Consider the following 21,409-nt stretch of genomic DNA (forward strand, 5'->3'; position numbering starts at 1 on the left):
GAATTTGTTTCTTGCTAGCGTTCACAAGTTTTGCAAAGAGAAAAGGTGTCTAACTTCATCTAATTATGTTAAACTCAGTTGTTAACTAAATCACAATTTAGTTAACTCTCCAGTTTGTACATACTGCTTCTGAATTGGGACTAAATTTGTGATCATGGGGTTTAGAAATTTATTAGTGGATATGATGACCTCTTTTGTTCATTAAGCTTGCTTATGTAACCAGCTTTGATCAATGCAATATATTTTATTGCCCAAAGCATGTATTTGACATTCTATCAGTAGGTATTATTTCTAGCAATGTCTTAAAATAGTAGGTTGAATCTGATTCGGGTGTTCAGTTTTGCTTAATGTATTCGACAACCAAGTTTTGTTTAGACTTTATAAATAAGCAAAGGCATTGTGTTGTAGGCTGTCCTGATAACACCAGCTAACCAATTCATCACAATATAAACAGGCTGGGGAGGCAATACTAAATTCACCTCATAGAAATAACATGGATTTTTGTTCATAAACTGAATTTTGAGATGTAGAGTATCCGATCTCAATCATAGACCTGCAGGTGAGAATATGTTATTAAAGTTATGGTCTTTTCCATATGTGGAATGATACAAATACTGCTTTGTTAGAGCCTGCTTTTTAACAGTGCACATGTTTAGAAGTATTTTCAAATGTGCTTTCAAGGCAAAACATGTCAATGTCTTTAGAAGAGATTAAATTCTTTCATTATACTGAAGTTTATATTATTTAATGTATCAAAGCCTGGGGGTGAGGAGGTCTATCCCAAAATGTGTAAAAGATTCTTGGGGGGATGGGAAGAGTGTGTGTGGTTTCTGGAGAATAAGTTCCTTGACTGTAAAGGGGAAACAAGATTTTCTATGTTGAATATTTTTGTGTGATGGTGGCAGTTATAACAAATGAGTTGGAAATAGGATGATGACACTTGAGCTTTGGAAGACAAGAAATGTTTGGTAAATACTTTACAGAGCAAGCTTTTCCAGTCAGCCTGTACAAGAAAAGAAATGCATTTAAAATAGAAGCTTAGTTACAAACATTTTTTTAGGCAGAAAATTGTTCAGCATTCAAAGTTTCCTGCATAACTTTATAGAAAAACATCTTTAACTGCATTTATTTGATGTTAACACCTTAATTCAGAAAACGTTTTTTCTGCTAACAGAATGGGTTTATTTTTAGCCTGTGTGTAGGTCCTTTGGCAGGGTTTCTTGTGAAGACTTTACTTAAAGATACATAATTCGTTGTTTAAGTTAAGACAGCAACAAATTAATGGCAGATGTTTAATATCAATTACAGTGCTTTGTTTGGAGACCTTTTTAAAGAAGCAAGTCCAAAAAATTGTGTTAAAAATTAGTGCAAATTGGATGCCAAGCAGACCTCAATTTTCACTGATGTTCACAGCATATATACAGGGCAGGCACAGGTCGGTTTACATAACCTTCCTCATGCTATGTGCCCCTTAATAATTGTGCCTGATTATGACACTTAAGAGAGCTACCCTTTGAGAAAACACAGTAATTGTCTTTCTATACTTACCAGATTATATCTGGACTTTACTAATAAAGAACTACAACAGCAATAGCACTTTCTGTGATATAGGGGTATCCAAGTAGGTGTTCAAATCATAGAACTATAGAATGGTTTGGGTTGAAAGGGACCTTAGAAGTACAAGTAGTTCCAACCCCCCTGCCATGGGCAGGGACACCTTCCACTAGACCAAGTTGCTCAAAGCCCTGTCCAACCTGGCCTTGAACACTGCCAGGGATGGGGCAGCCACAGCTTCTCTGGGCAACCTGTGCCACTGTCTCACCACCCTCATAGTGAAGAATTTTTTTCTAATATCTAATCTAAGTCTCCCCTCTTTCAGTTTAAAGCCATTCCCCCTTGTCTTACAGGTACGTGCCCTTGCAAAAAGTCTTTCCCCAGATTTCTTGTAGACCCGCTTTAGGTACTGGAAGCTGCTCTAAGTTCTCCCTGGAGCCTTCTCTTCTCCAGGCTGAACAACGTTCACTGTCTCAGCCTCTCTTCATAGCAGAGGTGCTCCAGCCCTCTGGTCATCTTTGTGGCCTCCTCTGGATTCACTGAAACAGATCCATGTTCTTCTTATATTAAAATGTTGTTTCACCTAATGCTACCTTATGTCTGAGTAACAGCCTTCACCTTTTCTCCCTTCTGTCCCCGAGGTAAAAAGAACAGTTTTTTTCTCACAGTGAAAGACGAATTCCAAGAAGTAGGTCCAAAAAACATCATAGGTGCCTAAAGTTCTGTTCATGCTTTGTTTTGATTACCCAAATCCAGAAGTAAAACTGCACTGTAGCAAGCTTCGGGTGCACCTCTGTTCAGAAGGTGCTTCAGTTTTCTCAGCTGTCTGAAATTGCTCTCCTGTGTCTGAGAGAATGTGAAGTCTAAAGGATATATAGGAGAAGGATGGAGAAGGGGGACTGGGACAGCATCTCATTTCTACAAGCTGGCTGCTTTATCCGTTGAAATGCAGTCGTGCCACTGCTGACCTAGTACATTCAGATGTTTTATGCAGTGAAACATTCCAGCAGAACTGGTGATGAATCTCTCCCATCCAAGAATAGCAGGTTTGTTTATTACCTCTATGGACATCTTAATCCTCTCAAATGAAAGAGAGACTGGAATACAATTTAACCCTACAATTACCGTACAATTTAAGCTAGTTTTTACAGTAATCTGGTAGAGAAAAAGAAGGGGCTGTGTTCCTGTTAAAGTGTGTGTGTAGTTCTTAAAGGATGCTGTCTTTCTTCTTTAAGGAAGGCTAGAGTTTTCTGCTGCTCAGGAAACACAGCTTCCATATCCTTTGTTAGAAGGCATTTCCTCATATATAATTGTTAACTTGCTCAGGAGAAAATGTTGGGTTTAAACTATCTTTTACCAAATTAATCTTTTTTACTAGCACTAAGCAGAAGGTAAATATCTGCTTAATGAGCTTGGCTTTTGTGAATCCCACTTGGAAGCCTTTTATTGCACTTTCCAAGTGTGGCAAAGGAAGTGTCTTGGTTTTATCCAGAATTCAGGATTCCACTTGTCACAAATGTGAATTTTAAATTGAAACTTACAGCCCGTACCAGTTTAGGTAGAACTCAGATTCATCAACATGAACTATTTATTCTGCAAAAAGTGGCTGTATTATCTTTCCAACTTTTTGTAACAGAACAACCCCATGTACCAGTACAGGTTGGGGGCTGACCTGCTGGACAGTAGCGAAGGGGAAAGGGACCTGGGGGTCCTGGTGGATAGGAAGATGACCATGAGCCAGCAATGTGCCCTTGTGGCCAAGAAGGCCAATGGCACCCTAGGGTGCATTGGAAAGAGTGTGGTTAGTAGGTCGAGAGAGGTCCTCCTCCCCCTCTACTCTGCCTTGGTGAGGCCGCATCTGGATTATTGTGTCCAGTTCTGGGCCCCGCAGTGCAAGAAGGACAGGGAATTGCTTGAAAGAGTCCAGCACAGAGCCACAAAGATGATTAAGGGAGTGGAACATCTCCCTTATGAGGAAAGACTGAGGGAGCTGGGTCTCTATAGTTTGGAGGAGACTGAGGGGTGACCTCATCAATGTTTACAAATATGTAAAGGGTGAGTGTCAGGATGATGGAGCTAGGTTTTTTTCAGTGACGTCCAGTGATAGGACAAGGGGCAGTGGGTGTAAACTGGAGCATAGGAGGTTCCATGTGAGCATCAGGAAAAAATTCTTTACTGTGAGAGTGACAGATCCCTGGAACAGGTTGCCTGGGGGGGGGTGTGGAGTCTCCTACATTGGAGATATTCAAGGCCCGCCTGGACAAGTTCCTGTGTGATGTACTCTAGGTTACCCTGCTCTTGCAGGGGAGTTGGACTAGATCTTTTGAGGTCCCTTCCAACCCTTGGGATTCTGTGATTCTGTGATTAGTAGTCATTCATATAAATAAAACTGAAGAGTTTACCTTTTTAAGTACAATTTCATACAGCTGTATGTTAGCTTCTGTTTTACTAGATCATCATTAATCTTGATTTACCATTTAATCACCATTTTAAAAGGCTTGGGATTAATTTAGTTACAACATTAGTACAGAAAATCTTTCATTAATGTCATTGAAGCAATACTGATGCCTTTCATGACAGAAGATGTGTTCTTAAGTACTATTCAGGGCACACTTGTTCAAAAATCACTTGACATTGTGCTAGTCTCATCAGTTTCTTTTGTTTTCAGATATCCTTTGTAATCAGGAAGTGCACAAGTGCATGATGTTTGTGTGATACATTTTAATTTGCAGATAGTAGAGCCCTTCAGAATATATATATATATTTTTTTTCTTTTGTTTGTATTGTGCTAATGACTTTGGAATTTAAAGGTCATTATATAAAGCACAATATGTTGGCTGAAGGAGCCCATGCAATTTTAATACTGCTTAGCAGGCTGGTGAAAAGAGCAGTCTTTAACAGTATACATGTTCTGTGGGAGTTACTGGTTTGTGAAGTGCAAACACTAAAGAAAGAATACCAGTGGACTGGAAAGTTATTAGAGCTTAATGATACCCTGCAGTTAGATAAATGCCAAGACAAACCAACCATGCTTATTTTCAAGCCAGGATAAATTGATTTTGTGATAATTTCTTACTTGATGAATTATAAATAATATCTTGTGTCAGTATGATTTTCTCCTGCTGGTCATGTAATACCTTCTCTATAGTATCTTTTCTTTTCCAGACTGACTCACTTTTGCCCTGAGAAAAGTTGGTGCATAATGAGCAAGTATATAGTAATGAACTGTAGTTAAAACCCTGCATTCTGTGTGGGTGGAGTTTTGTTTTCCTCCTTTTTTCTTTTTCCTTTTCTGCCCCCCTTCTTTCCTGCTTCAATTAAATCCAGCATTAAGCAGTCTCAGAATCACAACATATTTAGGGGAGTGTGTTGTCTGTTTGGGCTTTTCAAGAGATTCTCTCGGGGTATCTAGGGACCAGTGTTCTGCTGTTGGTGTTGGGCATAAACTTAAACTTAAACCATAGCATTAAAATTTGTTACAATTTTTCAGGAAAGATGCACATTGCAGAAAGAAAAGGAAAATTGCCTAGAGAATTCTAATTGCTTAGAAGTTGTGGCACATGGAAAATAAGCTTAGAAAATATTTTCTTATTTTAATAATCATATGGTAACCACAGAACTGCCCAAAACAATATAGTTCTCTCCTCTCTCATTTCATCTGTTTCTTTCTTGCAGAATAATAGAATGTATTGTGTGAAATAAAGGATGAGTGTTTGGCCTGTCTTCCAGCTCTTAATGAGGTATCTTTGCAGGGAAGAGAGATAACTTAAAAGAAATGAAATCCTCCATTTTGTGAAATGACACACTTTGAACTTCTTTTGATATGTGTGTCTGATCTTTCTAGCAAGCTGAATTTGACCTAGTTAAACTTACTTTGTTAACCTAAGAATTTTAGAGTGCTTTTACCCACCCTGATTAAAACAAGTATGCCAAGCGTATGCTGGGCTGCATCAAAAGGAGCATGGCCAGCAGGTCAAGGGAGGTGATTCTGCTTCTCTGCTCCACTGTCATGGTACCCCACCTGGGGTACTGCATGTAGCCCTTGGGGCCCCCAACACAAGAGGGATATGAACCCATTGGACCAAGTCCAGAGGAGGCCACAAAGATGATCAGAGGGCTGGAGTTCCTTTGCTGTGAAGATGGGCTGTGAGAGAGCTGAGGTTGTTCAGGAGAAGAGAAGGCTCTGGGGAGACCTTAGACCAGCTTCCTAAAGGCAGCCTACAAAAAATCTGGAGAGGGGCTTCTTACGAGGGCATGTAGTGATAGGACAAGGGGGAGTGGCTTTAAACTGAAAGAGGGTAAATTTAGATTAGGTATTAGAAAGATTCTTCACTATGAGAATGGTGAATCCGAGAAGTTGTGGCTGCCTCAACCTTGGAAATATTCAAGGCCAGGTTGGATGGGGCTTTGAGGAACCTGGTCTAGTGGAAGGTGTTTCTGCCCATGGCAGGAAGGTTGGAACTATATGATCTTTCTGATGACTAGGAGACCCTTCCAACCCAGATCAATCTGATTGTATGGTACATGCCGCTTCATAAATTTGACTGCAAGTTCCCCATGAACCCTGCGTTAGCAGTATGTCTAGTTTGCTTTGTAGAAGTTACTACCTACAGTTTAATACTTTATGTAAACTGAAATTGTGTTGGTAGTGCTTTGGGTATGTTTACTAGAAATTCAGCTGAGATAACCAGTGTTGGTATGTTAAGTGGTGGTGACTGCTAACTAGACTGTGTCTTAAGTAGCAGTATATTGAAGGTCTTCCTCTTAACTCAGTCATCCAGTGTTGTGCTTCAGAGGATAAGAGCACTTTGATTTTCTGGTTAAGTTTTTTGGTTTACTTTTTTGTGCTGACAGGTTGAATAGTTTTTTTGTTTTGGAAGGAGATGATGGAAACTGATCCGTAGGTATTGTTAACTTACCATGGATTGAGTATTCTACTGCGGTGCTGTGTAATGAAAAATCTCATCATTATTTGTTTAATAATGCAAATGATTTAAGGGGAGAACATGTCTCCTGCTGAGTGCATTGAGGAAACAATTAAACTAATATTCTAAATTTTGCCTTGTTATTCCCATTGTCTTTTATCAGAGAAAGTCTCCATTTTGTGCTTTTTATAGCGCTGGAATTAGGCAAAGAGTAGGCTTTAGAAAGGTTACAGTGAATGCCACTGAACTGTGCCTGCCTGGTTCTTCCCTTCTAGGGGTATTATTTTTTTCTTTCTGATTCCCATATGTTCTTTTCCTACCTATATGTGTCATTTGGTTCATTTAAATAAATGTACAGGAAAAAACACGATTCAGTGGAAGTCCACTGTGAACTCCAAACTTTAATTTAGTGGAATTGTAGTGAATCTTGAAATTTAAAATAAAGAAGTTGTTAGAGTAACATACATAGTTATACATAGAATAACGTACATAATCCACACATAGATTGTGCAGATTCAACTTACTTTCTTCCTAGTATTTTCTGTGATTACTGATTTTTGAGATGCAGTCAGAAATAAAGTGTAATGCTTTGGGGATACTGTAAATGAACATGGTTTATTAGTGGATAGAGCTGTTGCTTTTCTTTTGGACAGTCTGAAATAGTGCTGTATCAGAACAGAATAGTTCTAGCTTCCTTCTTTTTCTCGATTAAATATGTGTGTATCTGGAATAGAAACCTTACAAGATCTGTGAATAATGGGACAATTTAATATGTACAAAATGAAGATGGCTGATACTGCCATCCACTCAGGAGCAAATAGTGAAGGGTTTTTACATCTACCTACCAAGGGAAGAGAAGATTATGTGAGAATTCTTGTGCTTTGTTTTGGAATTTAAATGCCCAGACTCTTCTTCCTCTTAAGTAAATAATTTAACTTTATAAACTTCAACAGTATGAACTTAAAAATGGATTCAGAAAACTCTAATAGTAAAATAACAATTCTTCAGCAAAAGATTTTTATAGGCAGCATGATTTCAACCATTAGCTTCCATAAACTTGAGATTGCCATACCGATTTCCATTAGTGCACCATATGTGCATTAAATATACCAAGAGAAGTGGACCGTACGTAAGCCAGGTATATGTGGAACTTTTGTCTCGTGTAACCCAGATATTGACAGTACAGTTTTCATTTTGGGCACAGTGTGGGTGGGGCAACTGGTTTGGTTTTCCAGAAAATTCTAACAATCCACTTATAAATAAAATCTAGTCTTCGTGCTCAGTTGGTATCTGTGCCTCCGACATACGCTGCTAACAGTTTTGCTTCTGAATTGCATGCTGTGTTTGAAGAAAAAGAAATACTGCAGTTTTTGAACAACATTTTCTCATAATTCTCTTCATTCTCTTTTGCAAAGACACACTGAATTTGATCAGAAATTGTAGTTAGCTGATTGTGTCAGAGCCTTGTGCGGGTTTAAATCATTCAGTCTGTAGTAAAACTTGCCTGAGTTATTTTCAGGTAAATATCTGATTAATTCTAAATTCCCTGTGGATTGATGTAGCCCAGAGTTCTGTTTGTTTTAAAATAAATACATTTAAGAAAAAATTCTATGCTTCAATGGATTTTTCAGATAAGGACTGAAGCAAGTCCTTATAAATAGCAGAGTTCATAAACCGTGGGTAGGAGTCTCTGTGCATTAAGGTATAAATTTGAAGCTGTGCGTCATCAAAGGTATGTTGTGAGGGTTCCAGCATATTTCGGTTAATAACTTCTCTTACTCTGGAGTCCAGACTGACCTGCATATTAAAACAGAAAGTCACGTAAATAATACTGGCGCATAGTACATGTGGGGGTTTAGGTTTGTTTTACTGTTCGAAAAGGCAGTCTTGTTTATTTAAACTGGAAGAGGGTAGATATAGATCAGACACTAAAAAGAATTTCTTTTCTGTGAGGGTGGTGAGGCACTGTAACAGGGAAGCCCAGGGAATCTGTGGCTTGCCCCATCCCTGGCAGTGTTCAAGGCCAGGTTGGATGGGGCTTTGAGGAACCTGGTTTAATGGAAGGTGTTCCTGCCCAATGGAAGGTATCCCTGCCCATGGCAGGGGGTTTGGAAGTGGATGAACTTTAAGGCCCCTTCCAACCCAAAACATTCTGTGATTTCAGCTGGTATCCTTCAAGAGTGTAAAAACTGATAAATATACTTGGACAGAAAATGACTGTGTTGAAATTTGGAAGTAGTAGTATCTTTAGTATGGATACAGAAATTTTCTCCCTGCGGCGACTTTACTCTGGACAAGGCTGGCTGTGATCCCATTATTACTGAAACCTGAGAGACCGGTGGACTATTTCCAGACCAACTTCCTGCTCTGTAATAGAGAGAATTTGTAATTTTTTGTGACAGTTCGTTTCCTTGGGAGTTAGTGCTATTGTAAAGAGACTGAATTTGGAGCAAGCAGTATGACGCAGACGGAAACTGTAACCCTGTTTTAAGCTGTTGCTTAATCAAATTCCTGTTCGAAATCAGGGTGAATTGCTGGGAACCACAGATACGGCTATATAATGACTCTATTCAACATAGAAATGATGTTCTCTTCTTTTTTTCTGCAAGACTCTAGTGTCAGTAGAGAGACATTAGTATTGCTGGAATAGGCTGACTAGATTTAAAGAGCATTTTTATAAATACGTAAGTATAGCTTGCACCACAAACAATCAAGTTTGAGTTTTGCAATGATACTGGAAGGTTTAAATTTCCAGTCTACTTGGCAGGATTATATTCAAACTGAACTGAGGTGTCTTCAAAACTTGACACGTTTGCTAACAGCAACAGTGATGAGTAGTTCTGAAATTTTTCAGGAAGTCAGCATGTTTGTTCTCTGCCGTATTTTGTCAGCTGCTGTTTGAGTAATTTGTGCTTTGCAAATAACACTACTTGTGGTTGCTGTGCTTTTGGGGAGATGCACACATCCCCTTTTAGTGCAAAGAATAAAGAAAAACTCATTCGTGCAACAAAATTTGATCAGGGATAAAGTGATCATCTGTGTATTTGTGCCTCAAACTAAAAATTTCACACCAGAATGCCAGGGTAGCATAGGCAGAGCTTTTGCAGCCAGTGAAAGTAGCTTCGACTACTTTAAGCAGTTTTGAGGTGAGATCCTCCACAATGGGTCTGCCTTTTTTCCCCCTGAATTTCTACTTGATGACAATGGAATAGAGGGGCAATTTTTCCCTGAGTATTGTAGCTTTAAACACATGATATAACTAACTATACAAAGCAGCATCAAAGAACATATTGGGGAAAGTTAATATACCTCTTTTGGAGAAAGGATAGAAATATAATCTTCATAAATTAGTCTTGCTTTTTCTTCAATGACACTTTTGTTAGATTCTTGTTTCAGTTCCTCACAGGCCATCCAGAAAAGCATGTTTTCCTCACTGAATTCTGTTCGTAGAAATTCACGAAAAGCATTTCTGCCAGCTGGAGTAAGCATCAACTTGTCAAATGATTGAGCCCAGGCATTTACTTCTTCAAGAGTAGGAGCAGGGCTTGAGGAGGAAGAAGAGGACAGGAGGGGGAATGAGAGGACAAGAAGAGAGAAATGAATGACTGTTAAGCTGTTTGCAGCTACCATCACGATGGAACAAAATCACAAGGTTCATGGGGCTCCATTCCTCACTGGACCTTCCTAGTGCAAACTCTAGTAAACATAAGATACTTTCTCAAAGTGTGCTTATCAAAAACTCAGATGCAGATGATTGCTAGTGCTTCAATGCTGAAATTGCAATTTATTGCTCAAAGTAATTGCAACAAAGAAGTCCCTCTGAAAAAGCTAAGCATTTTTTCTATACCCATTAGACCTTGTTGAATCGTTAGAAACTGAATGAAAATATGTTGAAAGAAGCAATGATTCAAAACCCTATAAAAGGTACCCTCCTGTCTGTTACAGGTGCTCCTGCCTGTTTGAGCAAGAGGCAGTACCTGACTCTCGTGAGGATTTGAGCTCCTCTTTATTATTGTTGTAAGGCTAAGCATTGCCAGTTACCTTCATTACATAGCTGCTGGGTGGGAACAGGATGTGTTTTAAAGTTATTTCAGGAAAAAAGGGAGACTGTTCACAGTGCTGGTTTTGATCTGCCATGCTATGAAAGTGGGGATGCAGTTACATCCTCTGTATAAATAAGGTAAAAGATTATAGATCTTGGTTCCTTAAGAAGTAAAAGACAGGTAACTGCAAATTCTACATAAACGACAAATTCAGGTAATTCACTTTAATTATTTAGTATGTTTTGTTGGTTTTATGTCATTTTAGGTTGACAGAACACTTGGTAAAGACCATACCTTTCCTCGCAGTTTGGAATACCCTCTGCTTGCAGTTCATGAGATGTTCTCCTTGCTCTCTCTTCATCTTGATTTCTAACAGTAAGACTGCAAGGTAGCAAACAAAATTTCAGCCAGCTTTATAGAGGAAGAGATGCCTTTCCTCTGATATTTTGAAGAAATTAGGTAGCAAAAGCTAACAGTAGCCACATTACCCATAGTTACACTCTGACATTAATTTTACACTTGAATAAACCTGGCAAACTTTAATGTAGCAGGATGCTATTCAATATTGTATCACATACATTTTCTATACAGGGGTCATAGATTCATAGAATATCTCAAGTAAGAAGGGACCCATAAAGATAATTATGTCCAAGTGCCTGTATATATATATATATATATATAAAAATAAAACCACACGTGTTTATATATATATACACACGTGTGTGTATACATATATGGGATATGTATCTATGAATAAATGTACGCACATGTACCCTTTATTATGTAGCAGATCTCTCTATTGATGCTTATTATACTGTGTATGCCCAATGTAATTTTTTTACTTAAGTTAGATCTGATGCACTGGTTATGAGTTAGATTTCAAGGCTCATATAATCACAGAATGGTTTGGGTTGGAAGGGACCTTAAGGATCATCTAGTTCCAACCTCTCTGCCATGGACAGGGACTCTTTGCACTAGACCAGGTTGTTTGATTTGGTTTTGGCGTTGTTTGATCTTTTTTCTTCTTGGCTATGTTTTATATCTATAGGGCATGATGCTTGCCAAGACTCTGGTTTAGAGTGGTGATACCATGTTACAAAAAAACCTAGAGTTCGGAAGCTGAAGCACAAGTTTTAAGCAAGCTAGACACTTCTGCATGTGATGTTGGAACTGTAAGCATCATTTGGATTTCAGATGTAGATCTAACCAGACTGTGGTAATTGATTGCAGCTTTAAGAAAGTGCTAATACATGCTTAAAAATGTGAGGACTGTGGCATGAAAAGCAGATAAATAATTGCTCAATATCATTTTGAGTTTGACTGGAAATGAGTATGTCTCATTTGAGACATTGTGGTTGCTCCATCCCTGGCAGTATTCAAGGCCAGGTTAGACAGAGCCTTGAGTAACCTGGTCTAGTGGAAGGTGTCCCTGCCCATGGCAGGTGGTTGGAACTGGATGAGCTTTAAGGTCCCTTCCAACTCAAACCATTCTATGAGTCTGTGATTTCAGTTCATCATTTCAGAAAAAGATTTAAAAACTAAGTAGTATTGTTAGTTCTCTGTTCTTTTGGGATATATAGGATTCTGGCCTTTTTTTAATATGAAAAGTGGTATATTATGTACTCCTCACACACAGGTAAGAAGTGATATGCTTGTCAGTTATTTTTGGATTGAGGGGAGCCAACAGATCCAATAGAAAAGTGTCTTCATAGGATAATGCATGAAAGGCTAAAAAATACAAAAGCAATAACAGCTCCTTTAAGAGAACATGTCATTCCTCAGAAAATGCCTCTCAAGACAGGCTCTTTCCCAGGTAAAGAAAAACAGACTAGAGCAATACTGCATCTTCTTAGGATTTGGAAAAGTAACAGGTTGGAGGCTTGAGTTGTGGCTGTAGGAATGAACGCCAGCTCTGAGCATCCAGCTGAGACTCATTTCACTAATTCTTCACTCTAAATCTACTATTAAGAGTATGCTGAATATTGGATGTTCAGCAACTTAGCTGCATGACTCATGTAGATTGCTATTTTTATTCCTATTCATAATTTTTCTGTTCAAAGTGCTTGAGCTATTTTGAGGAAAAGCGCTATGAATAGGGAATATAAATAGCATAATTACGGTTTGTTTTGCATTTCTTGCTACTAGAAAACAATTGTTCTCAAAAAAAATCAAATTATTTTAAAGCTAAAACAAGCTGCTCTGTTTTGGAGCCTATTCTGGTTTCCCAGGTGATTCTGAAATGCAAATAGGAACGTTAGGCATCATGAAATTCAGGTACTTTCACAGACCCTATTGAGTAAATTGCTTTCTTCGAATCGTTTGAATAGAGAGGTTCACAGAAAATGAGCATCCTGGAAAATATCAGGTAAAATGGCAAAAAAGCAGTTTATCAACAATTTAAAAGATAATGCAAATTTTATGTACTCTTAGTAGATAAATGTGCCTGATTTTTTCCCTTTTGTGGAAAGACTTGTGTTTGTGTAATACAACTCTAGACTGAGCCACTTGAGAGTCCATTTTATGGAACCTTTAACCATTCTGTAACCATTATGTATGATTCTATAAGATTGCACTGGACAGGTATGCAGATGACACTGGAATTTGTATTGGGATGCTTTAAAATAGGTGCAATCCTGTGAGACGGCAGACTGCGATCCCGTATGGGTACAGTACTTAATGTTTCCTTAAACTCTCCCATAGTTTACCTCTAAGCACCTCCTGAAAATCTTAGTAGGATCACAGCCAGAGTACTTGGCATCCTGCAAAAGAACTCCAAGCACCCTTTAGTCCTTACAAGATGTTAACTATTTGCATTAGGGAGGGCAGAAGTGGGTATCTCTGCTTCTGATGAGCTGAGTACTAATAGCAAAGGAGTGATCAGCCTTCTCTTGCCTTTAATGGCGTACTCCAGAGCATTTGTATCAGCTCCTGTTGGAAAAAACGGTGGATTAGTTGCCTAGTCTGGGCTATAATGTTATTTCTGACTTCTGCCCTTCACCTCAGTGCCAGGTTTGCTTGCTTTGAAGTATGTATGTGCTGGATAGTGCATTTGTAGGAAGCATTCAGCTTGCTCTCAGTGTTTTGATTGAACTCCTACAGTTGTTTAAGACTTTTTATTTCAATGCAAGTTCTGCCCATTAATTAACATTTGGCCTTGAACGAGATACAGGACTTTGAGTGGAGGAAGCTTGTGTTTTGAATGAAATCACTTGGATCTGGAGGAGCTGGTAAGAGAGAGATGTGAACACATCATTAATTTAAGGAACCGAGTGATTCCTTTTCCTCTTGCTTTGATTCCTTGATAAATTTTCCCCCTTAACACTTGTCATGGGAGTTCTTCTGAATTATGTTTTGCTTAATTCCTCATCTTCAGCAAATACCCACAATGTTTGAAGTCTCTGATCCTAAGGGTCAGCTGGCAACAGTAATTAATGACAACAGATCCAGTTGCGTTTGAAATAAAAGAACAGTGTCGGGCACCTGGTTATTTGCTTTCTGACCTACAAATTCTGCCACCTTCTCCTAACTCCACTTAAGAGTCTGTGCTGCTTGTTAAGTCCCAGTCCTGAATCTAAAGCAATAACATATTCTGGTATTGCTTTCAGTTTTTAGTGGAAACCCAGCTCAAGGCTGAGAAGAACCAGTCATGCACAAAACAGACCTTCTATTACACAGTATTGACAACAAAAGTACAACAGAGATACTGTACAGAGGTTATTTAAAAAAAAAAATATTATTTCAATGGCAGAGTAAAAAAAAAAAGGAAGAGTAAACTAGAGTAGAAGGTTGTGCATAGTACTAGAGCACAATAATCTCTCTTAGTTCCAGACTTGCAGAATTACCCAGGTGTTTTTGTTTGGCTTGTGTTGTCTATATGCTGGCTATTGCCTCCCTCCCCTGCTGTTCTGTTCCCCAGAGGCTTGAATGAGAGGGGTTACCAGGAGCAGCTGCAGCAGCAGCACCAACAAAAGCAGCAGGCATTGGACCCTCGATTTCCTGCGCTGAGCGGAGCCTGTGCAGCACCTGGGGTCTCCTGGGTCGCAGACATCTGCCGTTTGCGCATCTCCATCCGCTCTGATCCCATGGGCTACAAGACAGCAAGAAAAGGGGGAAGTAAGAAACATATATATCTCTTTTTTTTCCTTTTATTTGCCTTAAAAGTCTTACCAAGAAGTGCTGAAGGCCACAGCCCCAAAGGAATTGAAAAGCTAAATGCCTGATTTTTTTTCTTTTCCTCACAGAAGCTCTTGGGTGTTGAATGCTTTGGAAGATATACTCATTTGATTTAAGTGCTCTGATGGAAGGCAAAGGGCTAATGAATTCTGCACATGGGTGGGAATACAAAGAGAAGGGAGTGATCATACAGAGAGCAAAAAATGGAAGTGAGGGCTCTCAAAGAGATCCGTCTCTTAGTACAGTGATATATAAGCCTAGGAGTTGCCAAGCGTTTCCTGAGGTTTTGACTTAAAGGCCAGTCCTAAAAAAAATGGTACAGGGTAGGGGTAGTTAGAGCCTATTTTCTTTCTTTGTTTCTCTCTTTCTCTTGATTAGCCAATGCACAGGCTGAGTGATTGAAGCTCTGAACTGAGACTTCTGGGCTCCTGAAAATCTGGCCTTTGGTGATATGTCTCAAACCTGCTGGATGCCCTGTAGCAAAGGGGAAGGGCCAGTGCTTATCTGTCCATTATAGGTCTGACTGACACAGTTTCTTTAATGTGTGTTTCTCTCAAGGAGTTGTCAATTGTTTCTCTAAGATGAGGAATTACTAATGGAGAAAGCACAAAAAAGCACACAACTGGATGCTAGTATTTAACATGCAGGGTTTTGGTCGCCTCCCCAGCTGAAGACAGCATGAAACAATTTTTGGTGGAAGCACTGGTCGTGGTTTTTGCACTGTTCTAGGACACCTTTTTGGAGCCTGAATTCTGCAGACTGTGCAGAGAAGGGGTGTTAATGACAAGTACCCTTGAAGTCCCTGTCCCTTTCTGACCTCTCTCTCTATGAGCTTCAAACCTGCTCTACAACACTTAATGCTCTCCCTATTATGCTGAGTGTTGTGCCACGTCTAAGTGACAGATGTCTTTTATAGATGAAATGCCAGCTTGTACAAAGATGAGCATCTTTCTTTTGGTTGTATTTGATTTTTGGATACGTTACGAGTCATCCTCCTGTGTCATGGGTTCCCTGTGTGTATGGTTTTTTTCAGGTTGCTAAACCTTTTGAGGGCATGACAGCTGTGGGGGAATTAAAATTAGCTGCTACTGATTTTGAGTTCTTTGAAAATTGATAATTGAATACAAGACATGAAAGTTCGTAATATGATTAACTGAACACTGGAGGGTTAAAAGTTGTCTTCTTTTCTGAAATGCTCGGCCAGGTTTAGGAAATATTACTGTTGTAACTTGAGGGAGAATGCACAGGCATTGCCACAGACTCCAAAGAAGTGTCAGGAGAAACAAGGAGATTATTTCATCAGAGTGCAGCATTACATTGTGCAGCATTACGTTTTGCTGGAATGGTTTTTATGCCGAATTTGTTTCTTACAAAGCTTAATACTTTTTATTTCTGTGAGAACCACCCACTCTCCCAAGAGGAAATGCATGACACGCTGAGAAGAAGATGCACCTGTTTTGCAGGGAGAATAAAATGTAAGAACAACAATACAGATAGAAATGATAACCCATTTTGTAACTCTGTTCACCTAATCTAACAAGCAATCTCTAAATGCCCAGAAATAGAAAATCAGAGCAAGAACATGGCTCCTAAAACCCCCGCAATCTTTCTTGTTTGAAAATGTGGAAGAATAAAGGCGAAACGTAGAATATATTTGTAGATCAGATTTCTTTCCTTCAGAGTTTCAGATTTGCAGGAATAGAATGAAACCCTAAATACTATTTCCCTACCAGATACCTACACTTTTTAAAATAGCGGGTCTTTGTATTTCGATTTGAAAATGATAGCATATAAGCCATTATTGGAGTGATAACATATCTAACAATATTTCAGGTTGCTTTGGACAGTAAACATTACTGATTACAAAAGCATAGCTTGGATTCAGACACTGCGCAGTTTATACAGGCTAATCCAGCTACTCTCACTTTTGAGATGTTTTATGTGGGTAGTTCACACATTCAGTATCTCTAATCCCTATTACAGTTGAACTGACAATGGTCTGAAGTAGAAAAGCCTGTTCCTGTTTGCTTTTCTTTCTAAGAAGAAAGGTAAAGGATGGCAGAAGTAGGAAGAATACACTCTTCCTCCCTACCTCATCCCACTGCGACTTAATTCAAGAGATCTTCTGGATCCATTGTTACCATTTCAGGTTCTTCAGAATTGCTCTTTGACATCTTTAATGAAGAGTATAGAAGTAGCTGTATGGCAAAAACTGTCCAGCAGCATCATGTCTTTGTTTCACTTCTGAATCGTACGCCTTACTTGTAAGTTTTCTGGTGCTATGGGTTTTTATGAATGTTCATCATTGCATGATACTTCACATAGTTTGCAGAAAATGAAAGAGTGAGCAACACAAAAATTCAAGACACGCTTTTTCAGATTAAATAATGCATTTTCATTTTTATTTGTCAGATGTATACCAACTTGTTGAGTAAGCAAGTAGATTTGGTCATTTATGTGATGAAGACTTTCTTTGAAAGATATTTTTAGGTGCTTTCATAACAGAGCTGTATTAGAGTAATGGGAAATAAGAGAAACAGGACTAGACTAGAATATATCCATTGGCTTAAATACAACTCAAGCTCTTGAATTACAGAGCTCTTCAGTGATTATTGGGCATGTATTTCCTGTGGCAGTTTTCAGTCATATTGTACATTTGATAGAGGTTTGGAGTGGATCACAAACTAATTTGGGTGTGACTTCTGTGGGGTATTATCAGGAATACTGTGGTAAGATACAGGAAATAATTTACTTCTCTGTGCAAGTACTATGGGCATTGTATGCCAAGAAAGAGCATCTTTTCTATCTAACAAGATGTTTAGAAAGTATGATTTATGCAGAAAAGCCATAAGAGTTTGGGTTGTTAATGTAGAAAGGGGAACTGAGAAGCATATTGATCATCTGATCAGTAAAAGGTTATGGTGTTCTATTCCCTGTTTCTTTCAGAGGGATATAATGAGTTAGCTTGGGCTAAGTAAAATCTAGGCTTGATTTTTATAGATAGCAAGGTAGGGAGCTGAGCACTGGTGCAGGTTATTACAAAGTTGTAGAAACTCCTTTGGCAGATAGTATTAAGACAAAACCGTATCAGACTGGTCCAGTTCACAGCACAAGCAATGAGTAAGTGATCCATCCCAGCATCATTTTTCTAGCTTAATTCTTCCCTCCCTTTTTTTTTTCCCCCCAAGCTATTGTCAAGCACATCATTCTGTCTAACCTTTCCACCTGGACCAGCTCCCTTTGGCTGCATAGGAATGATTAATCTGCAGAAACTGATGCCTTATATTAGAAGTCTAGGTTTTTTTGGTTCACCCTCTAACCTGAATTGTAAACTAAAGTGAAAATGTTCATGTTTGCAGCACACTTTGTTTCAAGGGTGTATCCCAGCTGTGACTGTACTGAGATCGTGCACTGCCAGACATGAGCCACTGAATGCACAGGAAGAGATGGGCTCTGCCGAAAGGACATGTCTTAATTTCACGTGTATATTAATGGATATATAGTGGCTTTTTAAATTTCTTTGCTTTTTACAAAAGAGATGTAATTCAAAAAAAAGAAAAAATGAAAAGAGGTAAACTAGGGAAACCCAAACCCTACAGTTTTGCAGCTGTGCATGGTGGTATGAGAAGTTTACTATGAGCTCCCTATCTGCTGCTTTTGCTCTCCCATAAACTGCTTCTTGGCTGGAATAGAAACAAAGGCACAGACACTGAGTTTGTGCAACTCATCTAAGGGTTGTTTTTCAAAGAAAAGTACCTTAAAAAGTATTAAGGCTGTCCAAGTATGACTGTACACAGCAGTATAATGCTCTTGGAAGGTGTATGGAAAAAAGTCATAGAGATGAGATCTTGCAGTGAGCTAATGATAGAGCCATTAATGGGATGCAAACAGAAAGCCTTGTTTTATGTATGTAGTTGTTTTCCTGCTACCTCTACTATACCCAAAATTTCACTATGGGTTGTCCGAGTTCTCCATCACGCTTTGCTGCTTCTTGCTGCAGCACCACAGCTGCGTAATGAGCCTTTCCAGACAACTGCTCCAATTACTGTTTTGGGTTGTTCTGTGTGCAGGAGTGGACAGTAGATTTATGAACATCTCCAGTGAATATTATTTGAGTAATTTACAAAAATTCCTTGTTTCTTTATAGCACAGCCCACACTAGCAACAATTTAAACAGTTGCTTGGCTGACTCGTGGGTCTGTGGGAATGGAGGTGGCTAGTTTTTTGCCCTCAGTAGAGTTCAGTTGCTCGAGTGCAAAAAGGAGAGGATGTTTTTTTTAGATCTCCAAGTAAAAAGATCTTCTGTTCATATAATGTTACAGTTGTTAATTTGGGACATCAGATGGTCAGACTGGGTGATGTACTGTGTAAAACCAATTAGTAAACCTAGTGCCTGTGTTCTTTGCATCAATTATGAGATTAACAGTATGTATTTGTTGAAGGATTATTCACCTGTGGCTCCTACTGCTATAGTACATGGTACCAGTGATTAGCTACCTCTTCAAATTCATTCTCGCACATTATTAATCCAAAGAGCCTCAACAAACTGTAACCAAAACCAGTGGAAGTGTGACTGCTAATTGTGCAAGAGGGCTTTCCTTATTTGCTAGACTGATATTGTGGGTGATCAGGTTGTTTTAATAATGAAAAAATCTGAGTTGTCGACAATATTTTGATCTAACGGCTTACTTTGAAGTTGTAAAGGAAATTATATCTGTTGACACCTACATTTAGCTACACAAGTGGTGGAATGAAGAAAAAGGGTAAGAGGCACATGGGTGTTGCTCCCCCACCAGCTCCTGTATGTCATTAAGTACCATAAGAGGTGGCCTAAACTTGACCCCACAACCTGACTGTGATGCTCAAATAATGATCTCTGTTTCCTTAAACCAGTAGTATGATGTTGCAGAGAAATGCAGGTACGGAGCTGGGCTGGGAAAACCTTAGTAGCAGCAATCAGTTGGAAGACTTCGGAGCTTTAGGAGCTCTGAAAGCTGAAGTGTGTGTAAAAGCAAGTGCATTAAAGGATGAGGCATAGTTTGGAGCTGTTATTTGTCTGTAGAAGAAAAGGGTGCACTCCTGAGGAGAGCAAGGTGTACAGCCATCCGCCTACACGTGGCCCTGTCAGGTAGATCACTTAAGTCTGACAGGAGACTGGTTTTCAGTCAATACAGCATTGAAGTGAGAAAGAATTTGTGATTGAACTGGGTAGTTTTCTCTCCACAGAGAAATTACATAATGCAGTTAGAAAAAGTAAATAAACTTGGTGCATTTTCTGTAAACATCAATGCAACTGTTCTTCCATCAGCCAAAATATTCTGTTCCTTATTACCAGGTGTGCACTTTGAAAATGGCAATTGGTAAATACAGCCTGTTGTCACACCAGCCCCCCCAGGACAGTCGCTTACTTGGTCTGAATAGCTCTTGACATAAAATGCTGACAATCTGAAATAAAACTGAGATGGAGCTCTTCTTGCCAAGGTTTTAGTTTGCATGGCATGCAATTAGTATCTGCTTTTAAATGGATTTGCTACTGGCTAGTGTCAAGTATTTTCTGTTTCATTTCCCGGGACAATCAAATATAAGTATGTCTGTCAACAAAGAGGGTGTTTTCTTTGGGACATCAAGATCTTGTCGTGATAAGAGGCAATTATACATGCAATTGTGAAGTATTAATGCTGATTACGAGTAGCATGTGTCAAATTTTCAGTTGCGGAAAAACTACATCACTTCATTGTGGCCAGTGAAGAGGATTTATACCAGCTGAGGATCTGATCTGGTATTTCTATTTATGCTGTAGAGAAAAGTGACTTCGTATCTTGGGTTGGACTTAGTACCAGGTGGTGCTATGCAGAGGTGTTATGAATTGTCTGAAATGCCTTTCTTCAAAATATAAATGTTTTGTTTAAAAATCCTCCTTCTGCTTCCTGGATGCATTTACACAGATGGTTACAAACAGGGGGAGTTTTATCTTACCACTGAGAGTGATCTTTTCCATCTAAATAAGAAAATGCAGAGGGTGAATAAACTATTGTTCTCTATTTCCACTCTGAATAGTTTTGTATTTATTCTGTGAGAGAATTCTTACTGTTTTGAGTATAAAGTAAATGTAGAGATGGATGGTTTTAGTTTTTCCACAGCAGTTTAAGTATGTTCAAGCTTCTAGATACATTTCTTTAAATAGTTTAAGATTCAGACCTATGGGATTCTGTTCTGTTTTTATTTATGTCATTTTAAATTCAGGAAGACTAACATCTCGCAGGTTCAGGCTCAAATTACTGCTCTGTTTGGGGGGGTTTTCTTATGTCACTTGGGTAGCCTCACTGAGCTTTAGTGCTTTCCCTCTTTAAGATTGAGGCTGCTTCAAGGTAGGAGAGGAAGGTGCAGGAGGAGAAGTTACTTCCGAGTCCCAGTGGAGGGATTCATCAACCTATTTTGTAGCAAGTTTATCCCTGAATATACCCGGATTTAAAAAATCGCAGCTGCTCCCTGGTCTCTTGTTCTTCTTTAATTCTCTGTTACCTTAAAGTCCCTTACTAGGTTGCTGTACGACAAGACAGATCCATACCCTAAAATTTGTCTTGCTGAGGAAGGACAAGCCAATCAAAAATGGCTTTTCTTTCTGTAGGTTATCTCCCTGACACCAAAATGGAAATGTCACTGCTCTAAACTCCCTGTGCCTCCTTTATCTTCTCAGATTTCCAGACCTCTCAG

The 21,409-nt window shown here is 39.0% G+C and overlaps 2 protein-coding genes across 5 annotated transcripts in view; one reads left to right on the top strand and one right to left on the bottom strand.

Annotated features, from left to right (window-relative positions):
* The window catches only part of ATP6V1H (ATPase H+ transporting V1 subunit H), a 286,032-nt gene that overhangs the window by 184,318 nt on the left and 80,305 nt on the right, over positions 1-21,409 (top strand). The window lies entirely within an intron of this gene.
* RGS20 (regulator of G protein signaling 20) overlaps positions 4,522-21,409 on the bottom strand; it is a 43,673-nt gene continuing 26,785 nt past the window's right edge. For all 4 annotated transcript variants that reach the window (XM_062633394.1, XM_062633395.1, XM_062633396.1 and 1 more), the window contains 4 exons: positions 14,461-14,609; positions 10,817-10,903; positions 9,789-10,023; positions 4,522-8,276 (listed from right to left, as the gene is read on the bottom strand). In XM_062633394.1, the coding sequence (XP_062489378.1) occupies positions 8,088-8,276; positions 9,789-10,023; positions 10,817-10,903; positions 14,461-14,609 (660 nt within the window). In that variant the 3' untranslated portion in view covers positions 4,522-8,087. The remainder of the gene's footprint in view (positions 8,277-9,788; positions 10,024-10,816; positions 10,904-14,460; positions 14,610-21,409) is intronic.

Source organism: Pezoporus occidentalis, unplaced genomic scaffold, assembly GCF_034315485.1.
Source record: "Pezoporus occidentalis ecotype Australia unplaced genomic scaffold, CSIRO_AGI_Poc_V1 ctg4, whole genome shotgun sequence".
Lineage (NCBI taxonomy): Eukaryota > Metazoa > Chordata > Aves > Psittaciformes > Psittacidae > Pezoporus > Pezoporus occidentalis.